The following is a 23,497-nucleotide window of genomic DNA, read 5'->3' as shown; positions in this document are numbered from 1 at the left end:
AATGTGGAGGCAGGGGTGAGAACATGTGGGGAGTTAGGAAGTTGGTTTAAAACAAGTAGAGGTACAAGAAAAGGAGATCCAATATCGCCAAGTATCTTCATCGCACATCTGGAGAGAGCGATGGGCAAGATCAAAGAAGAGGTAGAAGAGGTATCTGTGCATGGGAAAAGAATTAACAACTTGAGGTTCTCAGCTGATATATTTGTCATTGAGGAAGATGAGGAGAAGCTAGAGAAAATGGTGCAGGTGTTAAACGAAAAAGGGAAGCAGTACAGACTGATTATGAACATCGATAAAACAAAAACAATGGTATTTGGAGCTAAGGAAATAGGAAGATCAGTGTCAATGGTATTGAACTAGAAAATGTGGAGAAGTTCACATATCTGGGGAGCAACATAACATATGATCTAGACTAAGAAGGAAAGAGTGACTAGAATAGCGAAAGCAAGAGTGAGTTTGAAGACGATGGATAAGATCTGGAAAAGCAAAGCGATTAGCTTAAGAATGAAGCTGAGCATCTTGAAAACATGCGTATTCAGCAGCATGTTGTATGGATGTGAGACGGGTGATAACGAAAGATTTGAAAAGAAGAATATTGGCATTCAAAAGGAGCTGTTATAGAAAAATTCTGAGGATAGGATAGATGCAGAAGGTCACTAATGAGGAATTATATAGAAAGATACAGCTGAAAGAGAACCTGCTGCAGAAGATTATAAAATGGAAGCTACGACTATTTGGGCATATTTGCAGAATGAAAGACGAATGAAAAATCAAGACCCTGGTATTCGGAATAATGGATGGTTCGAATAGGAGAGGCAGACCCCACAGAGAATGGATCGATGATGTAGTAGATTGCTGTGGAGCTAGTCTACAGAAACTGAGCCACTCTGCACTGGACAGGGAAAGATGGAAGGAAATAGTGAGAGAGGCATCAGACACCAATGGGTGATAAGCACACGGTTATTGATGATGATGATGAAGTCAAACAAACTTCTGGCAGGAACAGTCTAGAATGGTGCTTGGTCCTGGCATGAGTGCAGGGGACTGGACTTGATGACTTCTCAAGGTTCCTTACAGTTCTATGAATCTATGAGGAGAAAAAAAAACCCCTCCAAGTCCCAAGGGATTTATGGTAGCTTTATAACATAATTCAAGTAAAAGGTTTTTAAGTAACAATAAGAAGAAAAGTTGTTTAGCACAGACAAAATCACATCTGATACAGTATCTGAAAAACACACATTGCATATGACAGATAAATTAGCGTGTGCTACTGCTCGCTCTGCAGTTAAAGTTGAATTCCAGCTTCCATTATAACCCCCCACTTAACCTCTTCAATTGTTAGTGGCTTTTGCAAACAAATGCATTTGAAGCTGTAATTTTCCATACTTAGTCTCATCGCAAAAATGAATCATGGAGGGGTGGGGAGAGATACTTTGAGGAGAATTTGTGCAGTTTGTATAAAAACTAAATACATGCACTTGTCCTCACTTTTTCCCATAGGTGCTAACTCTGTGATTGCTCCAGGGCTCGAGCACCTGCAGAAAAAAATTAGCTGGTGCTTGAAGCCCACTGGTGACCAACTCTCCCCTCTCTGGTGCCTCCTGCCCACTGGCTGCCCCACTGATTATCTCCCCCATCCTTCCCAATACCTACCACCCACCATAATCAGTTGCTTTGCGGTGTGCAGGAGGCTTAGAGAGGAAGCGGGAGGAGCAGGGAAGGGACATATTTATGGGAGGGGACAGAAAGTGGTGGAGAGGAGGCAGCGAGGGGACTTGGGGATCAGGTGGGGGTGGGATGTTGAGCATGCTTCCAGGAGGCAGCCAGTGCCTATGCTTATTCCAGGCAAAAATATTGACCCTGAATCGTTCAAAGTTGGCTCACACTTGTGTTTAATTTAAAGCAGGGTTGTTTTTTAGCTATAGTACAAGCCACCAATGGCCACTAAACCATCCCTACCAATATGGAACACACACAGCTGTTTAGGGCACCATGAAATTTGGCGAACCAAATTGCCCCAAGTTTCACGGTGCCCTAGGCAGCTGCGTGCAGCTCAGGCAGCTAGCCCTGTTCCCATACAGGCTGCATTTAGCAGGCCTGTCCCTAGGGACCCAGAACAACACCCCTGACTCTGCCCCTGCTCCAACCCCGTTCTGTCCCTGCTGCATTCCAGCTCTACCCACTCCTGCCTCACTCCATCCCTTCCCTTAAGCTTCCCATCCCTGCTCCCATTCCATCACCTCTCCCAAGCCCTTCCCCTTAGTAATGCAGCTCAGGGGATTATCAGGAGACGACTAAATTTTCACTTTTTCCTAAAAGTGCAGTCAGGGAACCAGGTGGCTGAAAAGTTTGGTAACAACATGAAAAATCTTTCACCTCAAGGTTAGTGGTTTAAACCTGTCTCAGAATAGCAGTGACTTGCACTCAGCATCTCAGTAGACAGGTGCACTTCTGGATGTGGTCTCCTCAGCCCCCAGAAGATATCTTGGCATTAGAAAAAGTTCAGAAAAGGGCAACAACGATTAGTGGGGTAAGGAACGGCTGCTATATAAGGAGAGATTAGTAAAACGGGGACTTTTCAGCTTGGAAAAGAGATGAGTAAGGCAGGATTAAGACAGAGGTCTTTAAATCATGATTGGTGTGGAAAAAAATAAAGAAGAGTGATTTACTCCTTCCATGATGTGAGAACTACGGAGTCATCAAATGAAATTAATAGGCAGCGGGCTTAAAACAAACAAAAGGAAGCACTTCACACAATGCACAGCCAGCTCCTTGCCAGAGGATGTTGTGAAATCAGACTATCAGGACTCAAAAAAGCACTAGATAAATTTATGGAGAATAGGTCTGTCAAAGACTATTAGCAGACCCACCGACAGGGAGGGCAAAGTGGGCTGTTGCCCTAAGGCCTGCATGTCAAAGGGGCCCAAAGTGCCAGCCGCTGCCACTGCTGAAGTAGCAGCAGTGGTGGCTGGAACTCGGGGGCCCTTTGAAATGCTGTGGAGCACTGTGCTGCTGCTCCGCATGAGGCTCTGAGGGAGTGGGGCTGGAGGGTGGCACTGGGGCTGACTGCTGTAAGCCCCTCCCCTTCTACTCTTTACTCACCCACTCTGCCCTGGGGCCCGCAGCAGCTGTCAGCACCGCTGCCTATTAGGGAGAGGTTTTAAATTGCCTGGGGGTAACAGGTGGGGCATGTGTGGAAGGGGAGCATATGGGCCAGGGGAACACACAGTAACCCCTGCCTCCCTGCCAGGGAGGGGCTGCCCACTGGCCTGCTAGGAGGATTTGACGACTGACACTGACCCTAAAGTAAGTAAAGTTTGAGACCCCGGGGCAGTTTGTGCATAATTTTGTGCTGCAAATGGTTTTGAAGTAAAAGATAAAGGAAAACAGAATTCCTGTTCACCGTGGGCCAGCTCATTAAAGATCAAAACTGGACTGGACTGAACTGAACATGACTCTGGATCCATGAAGGCATTAAATTAGCCAGCGACACATAGACCATTTCCAAATGGGAGTGTTTTAATAGCACAGCGAGGGAAGAAGGGAGGGGAGAGAACATATTGAAGTACCCTCTGTCCCTTTTCTTTCAAGCTGGCTTTAAAATCTCCCAGTGGAAACATTTCCTCTGTTTCTAGAGACCAGGTGTTCAGCAAGAGATGGGAAACAGAGCGAGCAACATGCAAGCAGCTTTGAAACCTGCTCATGCTGGCACAGTGAAATTTGTATTAGCTCATACTAAGGATGACCGCAACTAGAGAAACAAGACACTTCATGAAGTAACTCTTATCTTGCCTCTTCCCCCAACCTATTAGTGTGTGCAAAAAAAGGAATGGGGCTTTGTGACGGGGTCACTTACCCCTCAGGAGCTGCTCCTCTTGGCCGGGTGTGATCTTGCCTTTTTTTCTTTTCATGGTGTGCTTTGTCAGCTGTTGCCCTTGTCAGGGGTGTCTTCAGTGACTCAGCCCTCTGGCCAAGTCACACGCAGTCAAATGCTGTGGCTTTTGTAATGTCAGCTTTCCAGGGTAAGAGGTCCAACGCGGCCTGTTTCTGTGCCCATGGTAATGTCTGCAGCCCTCTCTGGGCTCAGTTCTCAGCCCCTTCTAGGCTAACATTAAATCCATCCCTGCCCTGTGATAGAACAGTCCTGCCCTTTGCTTCAGCCTCAAAACAAATCTTAACTGCTCCTCCAGTAAGGGGGAGCCCCAGTCTGCCCACTATTCCTCATCCCAAACTAGGGAGCCTATAAATAGCAGCCATGCACTGCTTCCTGTAACAGCTGCTGCTGCTATTCCCTCAGCTGCTTCGATGTAGCCTCTTCCTCACCACCCTTACCTGAGGGCTGAAGTTTTTTCTCATGGAGTGATAGTGGTTCTCCATTGAGCTCCAACAAAGAGTAACTTTCTGGTTCCTCTGGTCCCAGCCAGCAACTGATCTGTTCAGCCCCTTCAGACTTGGATGGAAGGGAACAAGCAAGAAGTGAGCAGGGATAAGAGATGTGCAGGGAAGGGTACGGAGGAGCGGAGGAAGACAGTGGGAAGGGGGCAGCAGCTGTGCAAAGGTGCTACTATATCCCCAAGGGAAAGCTTCACCCACTGCCCCTGCCTGGAATTGGATTTGATATTTTGTGGGAACCCAGCAGACAACATGAAGGACAAAGTGCCTGTGTTCATGGTGGCCCGTGTGGATGACTGGAGCTCTCCATAGGAGAACAGGAGTGAGCCAACTTTTTATGTTGGGCCCCACTTTTCATCCCTGCAGTTAGCAGGGCCCTCCAACCCGTATAAAGTCATTCAAACGGATGGAAATTTTTGATTATGTTCATATGAAAAAAACCCTTCTGGTGTGTGTAAGAAACTAAGCATGTAGCATGTAAAAACTTTATTAATCGGTATGTAAATGTGAATACACATATATGCAATAACATATTTCAACACTGGTAATGAGATGGATGAGCCCAAGATCCAGCAGCCAATTGTGCAGTGCCTCCTTACGAAATTTCACTCACACCCCGAGACCCGCCATCCACTTTGCGCTCCCCTGCTTTCCTACTTTCCTAAGGGTTGCTGACTTCATGCCCAGAACACATCCCACGTACTGCCTACCGCTGTAGCTGTGAACTAACCATCTGTACATCTTTCAAGAGCATAGAAAGCCATTAAACAGATACAGTCATGCACGAAAATTCAACTGCCATATTCATACTATTTTATTATTATATACCTCTGAATGAAAGATTCCTCCTCCCTTCCCTGCTCTTGGGGAAGTCACCAGCACCCAGTCTAGTTACCAAAGATGAGCAGTAGATAAAAAATTCAGCACGAGTCTCACAGATCAATAACGTAACTGAGGCTTTTCAAATATTTTGCTTACAATGTCTAGATTAATTAACAAGCAATAAAGGAAAAGTTTTTCCTGAAGTTGCCTTGGTAGACTAATAGCAAGCTAAAATGTAATCTTTCTTAAGAGGCACTTCTATCTTGTGCCAAAAGCCAAACAAATAACATGCAAATCTGTGAACCAACTGCAATAAACTGAAAAAAATTACAGGCCGGAATTCCATGGAAAAGCATTCCATTCCCACATTTCTTTTAAATGGCAATAAACAGCCAAATTCACATTAGTCATCACCTACAGGCCTTAGTCAGCATGATTATGCCAGTCTTCCTGGCATCTATGTAGACTAGGGAGTAAAGTTGAGTTGCTCATTGTTAGTGTTTCCATAATATGAGAGAAAAGGAATAGCAGACAACATGCTGCCACCTTTTGGTCACAGAGAGAAAGCCGTGCTAATTTATGTACTGAGAGGTAGGTAGGCATCCTTCAGTCTGCATAGACTATGGATCGCGCCTTTTATAGTTTCAATTGAGGACTTCATTTACAGCATCTACTGTGACTATGAAGACCCACACGAGAGTGACAGTCCTTGCTGCATCTCTTGCAGATGTGGTGGGTGTCTGGCAAGTCCTTAGTGTGCTTTCTGTGCGATCGCTTCTCCTCTGCTAGCTGTCTGATCTTCATCTCGCCCTTCTGAAGGCCCTTGTGTAACCCCTGCCTCCATCTGCTGCGGTCGTCTGCTAGTTCTTCCCAGTTGTCCAGCTCGATGTCTACCTCTCTGAGGTCTCTCTTGCAGACATCTTTGTAGTGCAACTGGGGGCGTCCGGGAGGTCTTTTGCCAGAGGCTAGCTCACCATACAGGATGTCTTTTGGAATCCCTCCATCATTCATCCTGTGGATGTGGCCAAGCCAGCGGAGCCGACGCTGCCTGAGGAGAGTGTGCATGGTTGGGATTCCAGCTTGCTCGAGGACGGCGGTGTTGGTCACTCTGTCCTTCCATGATATTCCAAGGATGCGCCTGAGGCAGCGCAAGTGGAAGACGTTCAGCCTCTTTTCCTGGTGGGCATACAGGGTCCAAGTCTCGCTGCCATAAAGGAGGGTGCTGAGGATGCAGGCTCTGTAGACTTGCATTTTGGTGTGAGTGTACAGCTTGTTGTTATTCCACACTCTCTTGCTGAGTCTGGACAGAGTTGTGGACGCTTTTCCGATCCTATTTAGCTCAGTGTCCAACGACAGGGTGTCAGTGATGGTGGACCCGAGGTACACGAACTCATAGACGACCTCTAATGTATAGTTGTCAAAAAAAAGCAGTCAAGTAGCACTTTAAACACTAACAAAATAATTTATTAGGTGAGCTTTCTTGGAACAGACCCACTTCTTCAGATCATAGCCATACCAGAACAGACTCAATATTTAAGGCACAGAGAACCAAAAATAGTAACCAAGGTTGACAAATCAGAAAAAAATTATCAAGGTGAGCAAATCAGAGAGTAGAGGGGCAGAAGGCGAAGGGGGGAGTCAAGAATTAGATTAAGCCAAGTATGCAAAAGAGCCCCTATAATGACCCAGAAAATTCACATCCCAGTTCAAACCATGTGTTAATATGTCGAATTTGAATACAAAAGAGAGTTCAGCTGCCTCTCTTTCCAAAGTAGTGTGAAAATTCCTCTTCAGTAAGATGCAAACTTGTAAGTCATTAACAGAATGGCCCACTCCATTAAAATGCTGGCTAACAGATTTGTGGACCAGGAGTGTTTTTATGTCTGTTTTGTGCCCATTTACTCTCTGTCAAAGAGAGTTTGAAGTCTGTCCAATATACAAAGCATGTGGGCATTGTTGGCACATGATGGCATACATGATGTTAGCTGAGGAACATGAGAATGTGCCCGTGATTCTGTGAATAACCTGGTTAGGTCCAGTGATGGTATCTCCAGAATAGATATGTGAACAAAGCTGGCAGTGGGCTTTGTTGCAAGGAAAAGTTCCAGGACTGGAGTTCCTGAGGTACAGACTATGGTTGTGGGTGAGAATCCTCATAAGGTTGGGAGGCTGTCTGTAGGAGAGAACAGGCCTGTCACCTAGGGCATTTTGGTCACAGTTATAGAAGCAGGTATTGCCCGGAAAGTTTTCTTTAGTGGAAATTAAAAGAAAGATGTGTGCCTGTTTCCACAGTGAAACATTCTGAAACTTCACAGGATGGCAAAAAGCATTCCTTCACATCCTAACAACTCTACTCAAAATTATCACAAATGTTTCATAGACTGCTAAACAACCTGTAGGGCCATTGGGTGATCGAGATACTAAAGGAGCACTCAAGGATGATAAGGCCATTGCAGAGAAACTAAATGGTTTCTTTGCATCAGTCTTTGTGGCTGAGGATGTGAGGGACATTCCCAAACCTGAACAATTCTTTTCAGGTAACAAACCTGATGAACTGTCTCAAATTGAGCTGTCATTAGAAGAGGTATTGGAAATGATAAACTAAACAGTAATAAGTCAACAGGGCCAGATGGTATTCACCCAAGAGTTCTGAAGGATCTCAAAAGTGAAATTGCAGAACTTCTAATTGTAGTTTGTAACCTGTCATTTAAATCAGTGTCTGTTCCAGACGACTAGAGGATAGCTAATGTGACGTCAGTCTTTAAAAAGGGTTCCAGAAGTGATCCTGGCAACTACAGGCCAGTCAGTCTGACTTCATTACAGGGCAAACTGGTTGAAACTCTAGTAAAGAACAGAATCGTCAGACACATTGATTAACGTAATTTGTTGGGCAAGAGTCAACATGGCTTTTGCAAAGGGAAGTTGTGCCTCCCCAATCTCTTAGAATTTTTTGAAAGGGTCAACAAGCAAGTGCACAGGGGGATCCTGTGGATGTAGTATACTTAGATTTTCAGAAAGCCTTTGACAAGGTCCCTCACCAAAGGCTCTTAAGCAAAGTTAACTGTTATGGGATCAGAGGGAAGGGTCCTCTCTTGGATTGGTAACTGGTTAAAAGATCGTAAACAAAGGGTAAGAATAAATGGTCAGTTTTCAGAATGGAAAGAGGTAAATAGTGGTGTCCCCCAGGGGTCTGTGCTGGGACAAGTCCTATTCAATGTATTTATAAATGATCTAGAAAAAAGGATAAACAGTGAGGTGGCAAAATTTGCAGATGACACAAAACTACTCCAAATAGTTAAGTACCAAGCATACTGTGAAGAGCTATAAAAGAATCTTAATAAATTGGGTGACTGGGCAACAAAATAGCAGATGAAATTCAGTGTTGATAAATGCAAAGTAATGCACTTTGGAAAATATAATCCCAAGTATACATATAAAATGATGGGGTCTGCCTTAGCTGTTACCACTCAAGAAAGAGATCTTGGAGTCATTCTGGATAGTTCTCTGAAGACATCCACTCAGTGTGCAGCAGCTGTCAAAAAAGTTAAAAAAATGTTGGGAATCATTAAGAAAGGAATAGATAATAAGTCCAAAAATTTCATATTACCTTTACATAAATCCATGGTACATCCACATCTGGAATACTGTGTACAGATGTGGTCACACCATCTCAAAAAAGATATACTGGAATTGGAAAAGGTTCAGAAAAGAGCAACAAAATGATTAGGGGTATGGAGCATCTGCCACGTGAGGTGAGATTAATAAGACTGGGACTTTTTAGCTTGGAAAAAAGACAGTTAAGGGGGGATATGATACAAGTATATAAAATCATGACTGGCGTGGAGAAAATAATTAGGGAATTGTTATTACTCCTTTTCACTACACAAGAACTAGGGGTCACCAAATGAAATTAATAGGCAGCAGGTTTAAAACAAACAATAGGAAATATTTATTCACACGACGCACAGTTAACCTGTGGAACTCCTTGCCAGAGAATGTTATGAAGACCAAGACTATAGTAGAGTTTAAAAAAGAACTAGATAAATTCATGGGGGATAGGTCCATCAATGGCTATTAGCCAGGATGTGCAGGGACGGTGTCCCTAGCCTCTGTTTGCAAGACTCTGAAAATGGGCGACAGGGAATTGATCACTTGATGATTACCTGTTCTGTTCATTCCCTCGGGGGCACCTGGCATTGGCCACTGTCGGAAGACAGGATACTGTGTTTGATGGACCTATGGTCTGACCCAGTATGGCTGTTCTTATGGTTATTTGATCATTGGGTGATACTTGAGAAATGCTTTTCTGTACATTAACAATCTATTTACTATGAACCTTGTCCCTACATTAAGTATTGCATAGGACACCATGAGGACACAAATACATGAAACTTTAAAAAAATCAAAACAAAAAAATCCCTTATTGCAATGATGTTGTACAAAAAAATAACTGATAGAATGGAAGGGCAAAGGTTCTCCTGCAACAATAGTACAGAAAAAAATGTTACCATATGTGATAACTTTTTAAAAATTATAGCAAATACAGACTTCAGAATGCTTTGGCGAGAGCAGCTCATCACGTAACAGAAGAGGCTGAACCCTTCGATTACTTTTGCTGTAGAGATTGATGAATAATGAATTTTGTGGTTCACTAATAATTCTGAATAAAATTGGGGAGAAATAGTTTCCAGATGAACTTTGGAAAAAGAGAAATTAAAAAAAAAATTGTTTTGGGTTGAATAAGATGTTTTGTTTAACCTTAAGAAAAAATGTTTCATTTTAATTTTGAGGCTACATGCAAACATAATCCTGGGATGTATAAGTGGGAGTGTTGGAAGCAAAGCGTAAGAAGTAATTCTAAGACACTGCTCAGCACTGATGAAGCCTTAGCTGGACTACTGTATCCAATTCTGTCCCCCACACTTCAGGAAAGATGTGGGCAAATACGAGCAAGTCCAGAGGAGAGCAACAAGAAATATTAAAGGTCAAGAAAATGTGACCTGTGAGGACAGACTGAAAAAAATGGGTTTGTTTAGTCTGCAGAGCAGAAGACTTAGGAAGCACATGACAACTAACATGCTAAATTGTTCTCCCTAAGCACCGCAGAAAGAATGAAAAGCAATGAGCTTAAATTGCAGCAATAGGTTTAGATTAGACATAAAGAAAAAATTACTGGCTAGGTCTACACGAGCCCCTTCCTTTCAGAAGGGGCCTGTTAATGAGTGGATTCGAAATATGATAATGAGGAGCTTCCATGAATATGCATCACCTCATTAGCATAATGGCAGCCACAGCAATTCAAAATGTGGCTTTCGAATTGTGCACTGCCTGTGGAGACGGAGACCTTCCAAAAGGACTCCCCAGTTTTCGAAAGCCCCTTCTTCCTATCTGGTGTTAGGAAGAAGGTGCTTTCGAAAACTGGGGGGGTCCTTTCAGAAGGTCCCTGTCTCCATGGGCAGCACGCTATTCAAAGGCCGCACTTTTGAATCACCGCAGCTACCATTATGCTAATGAGGCACTGCATATTTATGGCATCACCTCATTAGCATCTTTCGAACCCGCTCATTAACATGCCCCTTCTGAAAGGAAGGGGCTCGTGTAGACACAGAAACTATGTGGACAGATAAACATTTGAAGAAATGTCTTAAGAGAGGTTGTAGAATCTCTGTCACTGGAGGTTTTTAAGAACAGGTCAGAAAAACACCTGTCAAGGAGATATGTGTATATATATGTATATATATATATATACATATTTCACCTATGAAAATTTTCTTCAAAAAACTATTGTCAGACCAAACAAAAAACAAACAGCAGCATATATAGCAAAAACAAATTAAGTAATTTAATCAGGTATCATGGCAATGAAGAAGTAACATTGTGTCTGGTTTTGATACCAGAAAGTATATAATATTAAAAAAAAGTGTTAGATGTTCACAGCACACCTGCGAGTTGTTCAGGGAATGTAGTTTGGGAAACACTGGTCTTCTAGATAATGTTTACTCCTGTGTCAGTGCAACAGACCTACTGTGGTCCCTTCCAGTCCAATGTGTCTCATACTTGCAACTTGCTATTTCTCTGCTATAAGCTATACTTGCAACTTGCTATTTCTCTGCTATAATCTGAGAAACCCACTGGCAAAATATATCTCACATCTGGTGGCCAGTCAGCCTACAGGATGATAACTTAGTATTGCTATTAGTTAGCAGAAATGTCAGAGGTCTTCTGCTACAGAGGCAAAAGTTCCTACCCTGCTGATGGCCCATGCTGGGGTCTGTAAGTTTCCATAGGATGGATTTTTTTCCACTTTGCTGTTTTGCAAACCTAAGAAATCACAAACAAAACATTGTGTGCAGTGTTGTTGTAACCATGTTTGTCCCAGGATATGAGAGAGAGCGAAGTTAAGTGAGATATCTTTTATTGAACCAACTTCTGCTGGTGAGAGAGAAGATTTCAAGCTACACAGTATCCAGAGGAAGATTTCTATGTAAGCATTTCTGCTACACTCTCTAATCTAGCAAAATGCTGTATGCTTTATAAGTAAAATTTAAGATTGCTTCTAACTCTTGGCTGTCACTCAGTATCAAGCAGGTTGTCTTCATATCACCCTCCTATTTGTGAGTCCGTTGATGGCTGAACAGCCCAATTCTGGAGCTGCTGATTGTATTACAGAAGGGGCAGATGTTGGAAGTTGTGGTAGAGGTGTGTGACAGTTTTTGACGCTCTCTTCTTCTTCTCCACCTCCCTCATCAGCACCGTGGCGGGACCTCTCAGATTGTGCCACCCCCGCATGGATTACCTTTCTCCACTGTGGATGGTTTTGGGCAAGGTTCTCCCAAGTGTCATCACCTATGCTTCACTTTTTCGTGTGTGCCTTCAGCATGTTCTTATATCGCTTCCCTGGCCCCCAGAGCTAATCTGTCCTTCCTCCAACTCGAAGAAAAGAATCTGTTTTGGAAGGCACTGATCAGACATCCGAACCACATGGCTAGTCCAACAAAGTTGTTGCTGAATGATCATGGCTTCAATGCTGGTCATGTTTGCTTCTTCCAGGACGCTTGTGTTCGTGTGTCTATCCTCCCAAGAGATATTTAGGATTCTCCTGAGGCAGCATTGATGATACTGTTTAAGTGCCTTCAAATGACATTTGTATGTTGTCCAGGTTTCACAAGCATCCAGTAGTGCTGGAACAACCATTGCATGGTACACAAGGAGCTTTGCCTTGGGATAGATGTCCCAGTTCTTGAAAACCCTTTGCCTCAGGCAGGCGACAGCAGATCTTGCACAGCTCAGACAATGCTGGACTTCCACATCAATGCTGACTTTAGCAGAATGATGACTTCTTAGGTATTGGAAGTGCTCCATATTTTGCAGAAGTTCTCCATTGACTTCAGTAAAAGGTACCTGAGATTGTCTCATCAGCAAGGGTTGGTCGAGCACCTTGGTCCTTTTGATGTTCAGTGTGAGGCCGAGATTCTCATACGCTTCAACAAAGGCACTTAAGATGATCTGAAGGGCTGTGGTTAAAAAAGCAGCAACCATGTTGTCATCCACATACTGGAGTTCCATGATCAATGTCATGGAGGTCTTGATTTTAGCCTTCAGTCTCCTGAGATTGAAAAGCTTCCCCTTCATTCTACACACAATCTTCACACCATCTGGAAGCTTGCCATCAATGAGGTGAAGGGTCACGGTGATGAAGATGCACAACAATGATGGGGCGATGACACAGTCTTGTTTGACTCATGTTTTGACCTCAAAAGAATCACTTTGGGATCTGTCATTGCTCAATACTGTGGCAGTCACATTGTCATGAATCAGCCTCAAGATGCTAATAAATTTTTTGGGGCAGCTGATCTTTGGGAGGATGGTCTACAGGGCACTCTGATTGACTGAGCCAAATGCTTTGGTCAATTCTAACTAGACGTGATTAGAGAATATGTGGCCATTTTCACTGCTCTCCACACAAATCCCACCGCCTAGCAGACTGTCATTTTTCTCTGTGGGAATCTGTCTCACAGCAGTGGGAGAAAAAAGCATTTAATATAATAGAAATATGTGAGTGTGGGAGCACACAAAAGTAATAAAGAGAATCAGTCACATGGAAAATAATCTGGAAAAAAAACATTTAACTTTCTTCTTAACTAGCTAGATTTCAAGTTGACAAAGCCACTTAAAATAATAGAATTGCTTTAATTTCAGACATGCTGCTCACTTGCCTTTGTCTTCTCTATCATCTATTTTAAGCTAAAAGGTCCGTTCCCAAAGCAATGTCTGAATCCTGGCTGGGACACTCCAGCCCAATGCACCTTCATAGTTGGGAATTTACCAGCAGTGATAAAGACAGAGTAACATTTCTTATCAGTGTCAAAGGGCCTTTCCTGGTAGGGGAAATGACAAGCTTTATCACAGCTGACCTAAGAGGTAATCTTTATGAGTGACTTTAGTGATTGACTTTAGGGAAAAGATAAAAGGGGCATCTCCTGCCACCAGATAATCTGTTTTTGGCTCTCATGCAATGGTTTGCCTTACCGATTTCCATAATGTTATAGCAGAGTTTCACGACAGGTCTAGCGGTCTTCTTTCTTAAATGAATGATCCTTCATTATAAAAACAGATAAGAAGGGGCAGTGTGTGTGTATGTTAATTCTACTAGGATGAAAGGAGTAGACTACCAAAAATGTGGAAAGATCTGCCAAAAGATCACTCATAGCAGCCATGGCATGTGTTACTACTAGACTGGATTTGTAGGGGAAATTCAGGCCTTGGAGGATATGGAACTGCTTTTTCTCTCTCTTCTTCTCTTCAGCCAAAACAGTTCAGCCATATCCAAGAAATATAAGTTGTTTTGCCCATATTAAGTTCTGGTGACCTTTTCTTTGAAAGGCTCGTGCACCTCCACACTTTGACGCAGGGACTTGAAATTTGGCAGGTGGATTGGCCTTTCATTCAGGGATGTGCTTTTCCACCCCCAAGTATAGCTGCCCAAATGTGGCCAAGTTATATATATTTGGGAAAATATAAAATACAGTTTGTGCATGCTTAGCTGACACTTCTTACCCCAGGTATACATTACACAGTTAGGGTGGCAGCTCATGTCATCTTAGTTGGGCACTCTTACATTTGTTTCCAACTGATGTAAACTCCTCGTTATACTGACATAGAAATACCACCTCCCTGAGTGGCATAGAATTATATAGGTTGATGTAGTGTGAGTGTAGAAACCCCTTTCTATGAGTGTCCCATCCTTTATTTTTTAAGATCTGGGAGTGGTTGGAGGGGATGGATCACTTGATGGTTGCCTGCTCTCTCTATTCTCTCTGAAAAATATGGCACTGACCACTGTTAGATTGGTTGTTGGGCTAGATGGACTTTACCTATATTGCTGTACTTATGTTGTATCAACACTGACTGTCCTCCAACAGCTGTTCCACAATTCCCCACACTGATCATTCTGGTCACCATTGTGTACCCCACTCTCCAGGTGCCAGGGAGAGCAGACATCACCACTGTCCCTTTAAAGCTCCACAAAATTTTAAAATTCCCTTTGCTGATTGCCTGGCTTGGTGCACACACCTAGCAACTCTCCAGTGCTCAGTACAATTGTCCAATACAGTATAATTTTTTGCACTAATCTTTTCACAAAATAAAATGCTATTATTTGGAACAGAATTAATCTTTATTAGCTCACAGCATCTACTGCGAAGGGCTCAGCAATTCTGAAAGCACCCAACTCATACGATCTCATAGCAACTTATAGGATCATTCTGTAGCAAAATTAACAGCTGCATTAACAGTATCCTAGACTTATATGTATAGCAGTCACCATGTGATTCCAACAAGACCACAAAAGAGCAGGGCCAGAAAGAGCACACTACAACAACACTCACTACTTCAGTGTCTCCCTGAGCTACATAGTGCCACACTAAGCTCTTATAACAGCTCTGGTATTTAGCTGCTCAAATTCAGCAGACTGCTGCTCCACCTCTACCCTGTTGGAAACTTCTCCTTCCCAGCTTTACATTTATTATGCAGGATACAGCAAGCAGTTATAACGGTTGGGATGTTTTTCTCTCTGAGGTCCAATCATATGAGTGAACAATGGTGACTCTTCAGGTAATTAAAAACACATTCAACTGTGATTGTACACCACTTGAGCTGGTAACTGAATTATGCCTTAGCATGGCTGAAGTGGCTGGTGTATTACTTCATGAGCAAGGGGTAGGCTGATCTGAAATGTCACTGTTGGAATTTCAACATTCTCCCTAGTAACCTGCCATTTCCTTCAGGACAGAAAATCCCTGATTGTAGCTTTGTGAACAAATCCTGTGTCCTTAAAGATGCAAATAACATGCACCTTTCCTGACCAGCCCACACTGAAGTCAATGAAGCTTCCCCAGTGATCCACCAATGCTTGCATAACCAATGAAAAGTATCCCTTTCTGTTGATGGACTCAGTGGAAAGGTGGTATGGTACCATAATAGGCACATGTGTGCTGTTTGTCACTACACTGCTGTTCAGGAACTCCACATTTGCAAATCCACTCACTCTGTCTTGCACATTGCCCAGAGTAGCAGACCTGCATAACAGGAGGTGGATAATGTCCCTGAACTCTTGCATCACTATAGCCCTGAAAATGGATTTCCAGATTCTGGCACTGCAAATTTCATGTGTAATCTCCACTGGCAGTGCAGCTCTTTTTGGTGTCCCCACTCTGGAGCAGGGGTGTGCAAAGTTGCAGGCAAGCCCTTTCAGGGGTCAGTGAAATTTTGTAAGGCGTGAGAGGGCGCAGCATGATTGGCTGCTGGATCTCAGGCTTTTCCATCTCATTAAAAATGCTGAAATATGTTACTGTTTTCATGTACTTATATACCCATTGATAAAGTTTTTACATTCTACATACTTCTTATTTTCTTACACATTTTGAAAGGGTTGTTTGTTTGTTTTTTCATATGAACATCAGCAAAATTTCTGTCTGTTTGGATTACATTAGACAGATGGGGGGACCCTGCTAAACGGAGGAACAAAAAGTGGGGACTGGCATAAAAATTTGCTCATTCCTGCTCTGGAGGATGGAGGCAAGCTCAGTGCATGAATCCAGGACTGTGCCCTCTGCAAGTTTTGCAGCCACTGCTTGTCATCCTAACATGATTCCACCAGTCAGTGTTTATTGACTGGGCCTACAACAACTGGCACTCCACCTTTTGCAGTTGCTCCTGGTACGCCATCAACAACCTCGGCTCACTCTTGGAGTGTAAGAGGTAAGCCCAACCTGGTAGGTCAGGAAGCTCAGTGGCACACCTGGGAGAACCCATCATACCACATGCAAAATATACTGGAAGGTCAGAATAGACCATGCTGATGGAAGAGGTGCGCTACATACTTTTTTTCACAGACAGTCAAATGCAGACTGCAAAGTTAGAAAGAGAACTCACAAAACAGCTTCTTTGTGAAGCAAGATTAATAAAACTGACTTTTCAGCTTGGAAAAGCGATGACTGATGGGATATAATAGAGGCCTATAAAATCATGACTTGTAGGGAAAGTAAAGAAGGTGTTATTTCCTTCTTATCACACAAGAATTAGGGTCCCCCAATGAAATTAATAGGCAGGAGATTTAAAAGCAATAAAAGGAAGTATTTCTTCACACAACACACAGTCAACTTGCAAAACAAAAAGCAGTCAAGTAGCACTTTAAAGACTAGCAAAATAGTTTATAGGTGAACTTTCGTGGGACAGACCCACTTCTTCAGACCATAGCCAGACCAGAACAGACACAATATTTAAGGCACAGAGAACCAAAAACAGTAAGCAAGGAGGACAAATCAGTAAAAGATAATCAAGGTGAGCAAATCAGAGAGTGGAGGGGTGGGGGGAAGGTCAAGAATTAGATTGAGCCAAGTACTCCTTGTCACAGTAATTTGTGAAGACCAAGGCTATATCAGGTTTAGAAAAAAAAAAAAACCTTCAGTAAAATCTGTCTTAACTGGCATTCTATCATCCAGAACCCTCACATAACCAGCATTTTAACCCTAAGTAAATTTTAGTTAAATTTTCCATGCATACAGTATAGTGAAAGTAAATACAAATAAATATAAGAAATAAAATATAAATTTACAGTACACAGTACTACTGTTGATGATAAATAAAGTACTCTGCATACATATTTGCTTGTTTCGTTATATCTAATCTTGTTTTTCTTTAGTGTTATGCATTGCTAGGTATACCTCTCTATTATCCAGAATATTTGTATATCCAGCAACCTCCCAGTGCCAGGGCTTCTAGGTATGAAAAAGTTTACTGTTGATAAGTTCAGGGCAGATAGGTCCATCAATAGCTATTAGCCACGATGGGCAGGGATGATGGCCCTAGCCTCTGTTTGCCAGAGGTTGGGACTTGGCAATGGGTGATTGGATCTCTTAATGATTACTTATGATGTTCATTCCTGGTGGTGCACCTGACACTAGCTGCTGTTGGAAGACAGGATACTGGACTAGATGGACCTTTGGTCTGACCACGCATTCTCATTCTTTTGTTAAACCTGACTATGCAGCATCTCTCAGACTTATCCTTTAAAATCAGAATTTATTGTGGTATATCACTTTAAAATATGTATTATACAGGAGTTTCTCTGTATACTTTCATACAATTATCAAGAAATCCTGTTATTTGAACTCATTTCAGAAATGATTAAAGACAAAAGAAAAAGTGACTGTCTATTATGCTTATTTGTACAATCCATTTATGGAGCTCCTTTTGCTTCCCTATGTACTTCATACAGCGCATACAAATCAATATTGCACATGCAGAATTTTAGATGTTTTGAGGCACACAGTCTTAAAGATATTAACAAATAGCAAATTCTACCACAGCAGAAAAAACAGAACTAGGTTTGTGCCTAGCGCTTCCCATACTAATCAGTTCAGCTCCCACAGAGAAGCGGATTGTGAACTCCCTTTACTGGCAGGCAGTTGTAAGGAGCATGGTTTTCCCAAAAGCCCTACATGTGGCAGGTTCAGCAAGTGCGTTCTGTTTCCATACATCTCAGAAAGGTCCCTCCATTTTAATTGTTTACTGCTATACTAAAATAGGCCTTTAAAGCTGTATTTATAAGGCCCTGAATCTGCAGTGACTTAATTGTGGGTTTATGAGTGTTCCCTGTAAGCTGTGTGTTCCTGCAGTCACTCTGCAGCAATTCAAATGCTGCCCAGCTGATTCACAGAGTGGCCACAAGGAGGGTTTCTATTTCTACTGGTGGTGCATATTCACATGTCTCAGTGCACATAAATGTTATTCCATCCTTGGATAGAAAAAAATCCACAAAGGGGCAGAAAAGATTCGAGGGAGCTTTCCTTATCATTACTCAGATGTGGAAAGTGAGACACCCTCACAGCACAGGAAGTTAAGAATGTTTGTTTTGGTACGAAAGAGGCCTGTTTCCTAACTTCTCCTGCTTGTGGTGTGTACTGGGAGATGTCTTCCTCCTCTCTTCAACACCCCCTACTACACTCTTTGGGGAGATGATGAAAAAGGCCATCAACTTCGCCTGTGTCAACCCCCGGCATTGCAAGTGGATTTCATCACCTGTCCATTAAGTAGTCAGCCGGATTTCTTGTTTGGGAGGGAAGGTGAGAGCAGGAGCAGAGAGAGGACCAAAGGAGAGGCAGTTGCCCAGCTGGCACAGTAGTGGGTACAGATCAGAGTACGGAGCTCACCCTGAAGGGAAGTGGGGCAGAGGCTGCAGTCAGGTGAAGAATCAATTATGTTTATACATGTTTCCCGACCGGCTCAGCACACACCAGGCTGCCAGCGGGTCGGAAAAAAACCGTCCAGGGGGCACGGCTCCCTCAGCCACAGGTGCTGCAGAGCCTGTGCCTGGGGTGAGCACAGGGCTCGGGCTCTGGCAGGACCAGCTGTGCAGAGTGCCGGGCCTGGGGCTGGAAGCGGGAGGAGGGCGGACAAGGAGACGAGAGGTGAAGGCGTGAGGGTTGAGGGAACGGGGCGTAGGCTGCTGCTCCGCCTGGCTGTGGGGCTCGCCCAAGTCGCGTTCCCCTCTGACCCCTTCCTTGGCCTTCAATCAAAGGGGCGCTGGGGACCCAATCAGCCAGCCGAGAGGGCTAGCGAGCCAACCTGCGAGGCTTTCAGCGACGAGGAGGCACCATATTGCAGTACGGAAAACAGGCGCCATTTTGCATCACGGACCATGCGCTCCAGAGCTCGGTGTTCCTCGCCAGATGGGCGCCGCCATTTTCGATTACGGAATTTCTTGCGCCACATGGTGGAGGTTCGCCGTCAGGGCGCCGCCATTTTGGGTTACGAACGAAGCGGCGACCCACATGGGGTCCTTGCCCTCCCTTCGTATAGGTGTCTTCATAAAATGCCTGCTGAAAAGCCCTCTTTTTTCTCCCCGCTCTCAAGATGGCGTCGATGCGGGAAAGCGACACTGGCCTGTGGCTGCACAACAAGCTGGGCTCCACGGACGAGCTGTGGGCGCCGCCGAGCATCGCCTCGCTGCTCACGGCCTCAGTGATCGACAATATCCGTCTCTGCTTCCACGGCCTTTCCTCAGGCGTCAAGCTCAAACTGCTCCTGGGGATACTGCACCTGCCCCGCCGGGCGGTGGATGAGGTGAGAGCGGAGCAGGGGCTGCCCGGGAACCGGGAGGGCGGGGGCCGGGCCTAGCGCGCGAGCCCCGCCGCGGGGAGGGGGGTTTGAGGTGCCCGGGCCAACTGCCACGGCAGGCGGAGGCTGGGCGAGCCCGGCGGAGAGGGCGCTAAACGGCCCTGTGTGGCGGCGGTACCCGCCCCCTCGTCGTGAAATGGTGTTTGAGGAGCCGCGCGTTGAGGCTTGCCCCCGCCGGACACACCCCCGGGCGAGGGAGAGGTGGCAGTACTGCCCCGGGCTGCTCCTCAGTAACGGCTCACGGGACAGGTGTCGGTACTGCCCCCATGGGCTGCTCCTGCTCCTCCCTGGGGTGTTAAATTTAGTAACGTCCCGCCGGACGGGTGTCACTACTGCCGCCTATGGGCTGCTCCTGTTCCCCCAACCGGCATTACACTTATGAAGGCCCGTGGGGACATGTATATAAAAGGGGGTGTCAGTACTGTGCCTGCCACACACCGCCATGCAGTGCTCCTGGTACCCCCAGGGTTTCACGTAGTAGCAGCTTGGTGGACACACCCCCAGACAGGAGAGGGGTATCAGTAATAGCCCATGGGGTGCATAAGTGGATGGGGAGCCTCAGGACTGATGGGTGACCTTGATCAAGTACCGTCCAACCTCTGTGCCTCCATTTGCTCATCTGTAAATTGGGGCTGTTAGTACTGGCCTTTGGATAAGAGTTTTGATGAAAATACTACTATTACTCCAGCATGGCACGCATGTGAGTGCTATGCATTCAGTCTTAAAAACTCCCTTTGTTTCCTTCTTGTCTGAAATATGTTTGGGGGGCAGTCAGGAATAGGAAAGGGTGAGATAAATTTCGCCATGTACAACTGCAAGTGCTATTGACTTCTGTTTTGAGGATTTGTATGTCTCAGTCAGCACTTGTGCTTGAAGCTAGGCAGGGGGACAAATTATAGAAGGCACTGGTTTACAACCTGTGGTTCACCTCTCTTCCCTCAGACCTGCTGTCTGCACAGAAGCTGAATCTAAGACTTGGTTTACAGCTTAAACTTTTTTCAGAGCTGTGAAAATGACACCCTTTGGAGGCATAGTTAAGGTGACTTAAGCCCCCTATAAGCATCACTAGGTTGATGGAAGAATTTTTTCCAAAACTAGCTCTTGCATCTCGGAGGGTGTGGATTTACCCCATTGATGGAGAGCCCGCTTTCATTGCTGTCAACTACAGAAACAGCATGGAAACTCTTCCAGTTGTACCTCCCAGTATCATTCATGGAATTTGTCCCTCCCATCTATTGGTACCCTTATTTCTGTGCTGCTGCTGACAGTGGTGCTACCTTCACAGCTCTATGGCTGGAGAGCAGCAATTGCTGGCCAGTAATAGTTGCCCTTCTGCACTGCTGTTGGTGGTGACACTGCCTTCAGACCTGGATAGCCAGACAGCAGTGGCTGCTGGTTGATGCGTTCACGTTGTTTGCGGCACAGGGAGACTTTTATTTTTCATTATGTTTCCCATCCCAAATGCAATACCCAGTCCCTTTTATCCCACAATAACCTCCCTCTCTTTATCCTGCTTCCATTATGAGAACAACAAGAAGTCTTGTGGCACCTTATAGACTAACAGATATTTTGGAGCATAAGCTTTCGTGGGCAAAGACCCACTTCATCAGATGCATGAGTCATGCATGCTTCCATTTTGTCAGCACACCCTGCAGGACCAGCAGGATCCCAGTTTCTTCATGCCCTCCCTGAGAACCTCTGATGCCCTTCATGCCTCCCAGTTTGTCCACCATTCATTTACTGCAGCTGTGTTTCTGTAGCACTAGTCATGTCAACATAGTCTTAACGTTAGGCCAGAGAGGACAGTAGCAAGTGTTTTACATGAAGAGGGGAAGAACTGTGGTTTCTTTGAGTAGAAGGATGTTGAAGTTCAAACATCTAGGGGCTAGGCAATCAGAGTTGGCATTTGTAACTGGAGGTAGGAGGATGTTAACAGTCAGAGGGAGCTGTTTTGAAGCAGTATTGAGTTGAAAGTCAGGAAGCTGCTGATGTATGGGGAAATAGTTTGACAATGGAAGGTCTTTCTGGAGCATACGTTTCCCTAACTTGAGTCTTGAAGACTCTACAGTTTCTTACTTCACACTGTTCAGTTTCCTGACAACATCAATGCATGTAGTGTACAGGTTCAGATTGATTCTCACCTTTACCCAGTAGATGCGCCCTTTGCATGAGACTCCTGTTTACGGATGCATTGTCAGATAAAATATGTTTGCTGCTGCGTTGTGACAGTAGTATTCTAGACAGGGTGTGGGGAAAAGGTAGATACAGCGAAAGCCTCTTTTCTGGCACTTTGCCCGTCGGCAAGCTCAATAAACTGGCATTTCCGACCTGCACAAAAATTGTGCTTTATAGTGTGGTTGGTGCATGGCCGGCAGGGGGGTGGATATGGGAGGGGCTGTGCGGCATGCTCTGAGAGGCAATTTGGGCTCTGGGAGGGAGTTTGGAATGGGAGTTGTGTGGGAGGGGCTTGAGGCACTGGATGAAGGGTGCTCATCTCTGGCTAGTTCCCCACAAGTGGCTTCCCATCTCTGCTGCTGCTGGCAGAGCCATGGCCAGGTGGCTCTGCAGGCATGCTTCCTCCATTCCCGGAGTGCAGAGTCCATGGCTCCCAGCCCATTTATCAGGAATCGCAGTCAATGGGAGCTGCGCAGAGGCAGGGCCTGCAGATGGAGGCATCATACTGGTTTGCAGCAGAGTGGTCTGGCTGTGCTTCCAGCAGGAGCAGCAGGGACAGGGAGCTGTTTGGGGGAAGGTCACTGGAGGTGAGCGTCTGCCCCCCATGTGGCACACCAAGACCTTCCTACGCCCCAAACTCCTGCTGGACCCAAGCCCGTTCCCAGAGCCTGTGCCATGGAGCTCCTCCCACACCCCTGCCTGCACACACATCCTGCACTCCAGCCCCTGCTCACCCTTAGTTAACTGGCATTTTGAATTTACTGGCAAATCCTCCTCATCCCCCACAATGTTACTGTAAAGTGGGCACACTGTACCCAGTGGTTAGGGCACACTGTACCCAGGAGTAATTACAATAAAATGTCCTAAAACAGGTTTATGCACAAGCATCATGCGTTTTAACCAACTGGTTTCTGAGACATATGACTCAGAGTGACTCTTGTAGGTTTTCTGTGAAGTCATTCACCTTGTTATATGTTGCTGCAGTCCACTTTAAAAACGGCGCTTTCTTAGTATGCCTACTTCCTGTGTATCTTTGAGACATACTGTAACTGCTTGCCAAGTGCCTGTCCCAGCTCTAGGAGTCTCTCTTACATTAAAAATTTAATTATATAATACAAACAAAATAAATCACGAGTAACAGAGAAAGCCATGCTAGTCTATATACTATCAAAACAAAAAAGCAGTAAAGTAGCACTTTATAAAGACTAACAATTTATTAGGTGAGCTTTCAAGGGACAGATCCGCTTCTTCAGACCATAGCCATACCAGAACAGACTCAATATCTGTTCTGGTATGGCTATGGTCTGAAGAAGTGGGTCTGTCCCACAAAAGCTCACCTAATAAATTATTTTCTTAGTCTTTAAAGTGCTATTTTACTGCTTTTTTGTTTTAAAACAAATCACTGTCCCCCAAACCAGGAAATAGGAAC

General features: G+C 44.7%; 2 protein-coding genes across 2 annotated transcripts in view; one reads left to right on the top strand and one right to left on the bottom strand.

Annotated features, from left to right (window-relative positions):
* Positions 1-19,629, bottom strand: part of NICOL1 (NELL2 interacting cell ontogeny regulator 1) — a 35,864-nt gene extending 16,235 nt beyond the window's left edge. Inside the window, exon 1 of the mRNA XM_074992335.1 lies at positions 19,342-19,629. Within this exon, the coding sequence (XP_074848436.1) occupies positions 19,342-19,488 (147 nt within the window). The 5' untranslated portion in view covers positions 19,489-19,629. The remainder of the gene's footprint in view (positions 1-19,341) is intronic.
* NELFA (negative elongation factor complex member A) overlaps positions 19,496-23,497 on the top strand; it is a 36,069-nt gene continuing 32,067 nt past the window's right edge. Inside the window, exon 1 of the mRNA XM_074992334.1 lies at positions 19,496-19,839. Coding sequence (XP_074848435.1) covers positions 19,630-19,839 — 210 coding nt within the window. The 5' untranslated portion in view covers positions 19,496-19,629. The remainder of the gene's footprint in view (positions 19,840-23,497) is intronic.

The sequence above is a fragment of the Carettochelys insculpta genome, chromosome 4 (genome assembly GCF_033958435.1).
Source record: "Carettochelys insculpta isolate YL-2023 chromosome 4, ASM3395843v1, whole genome shotgun sequence".
NCBI lineage: Eukaryota > Metazoa > Chordata > Testudines > Carettochelyidae > Carettochelys > Carettochelys insculpta.
Note: the sequence above shows the minus strand (reverse complement) of the source record. Positions and strands in the feature narration are given on the sequence as shown.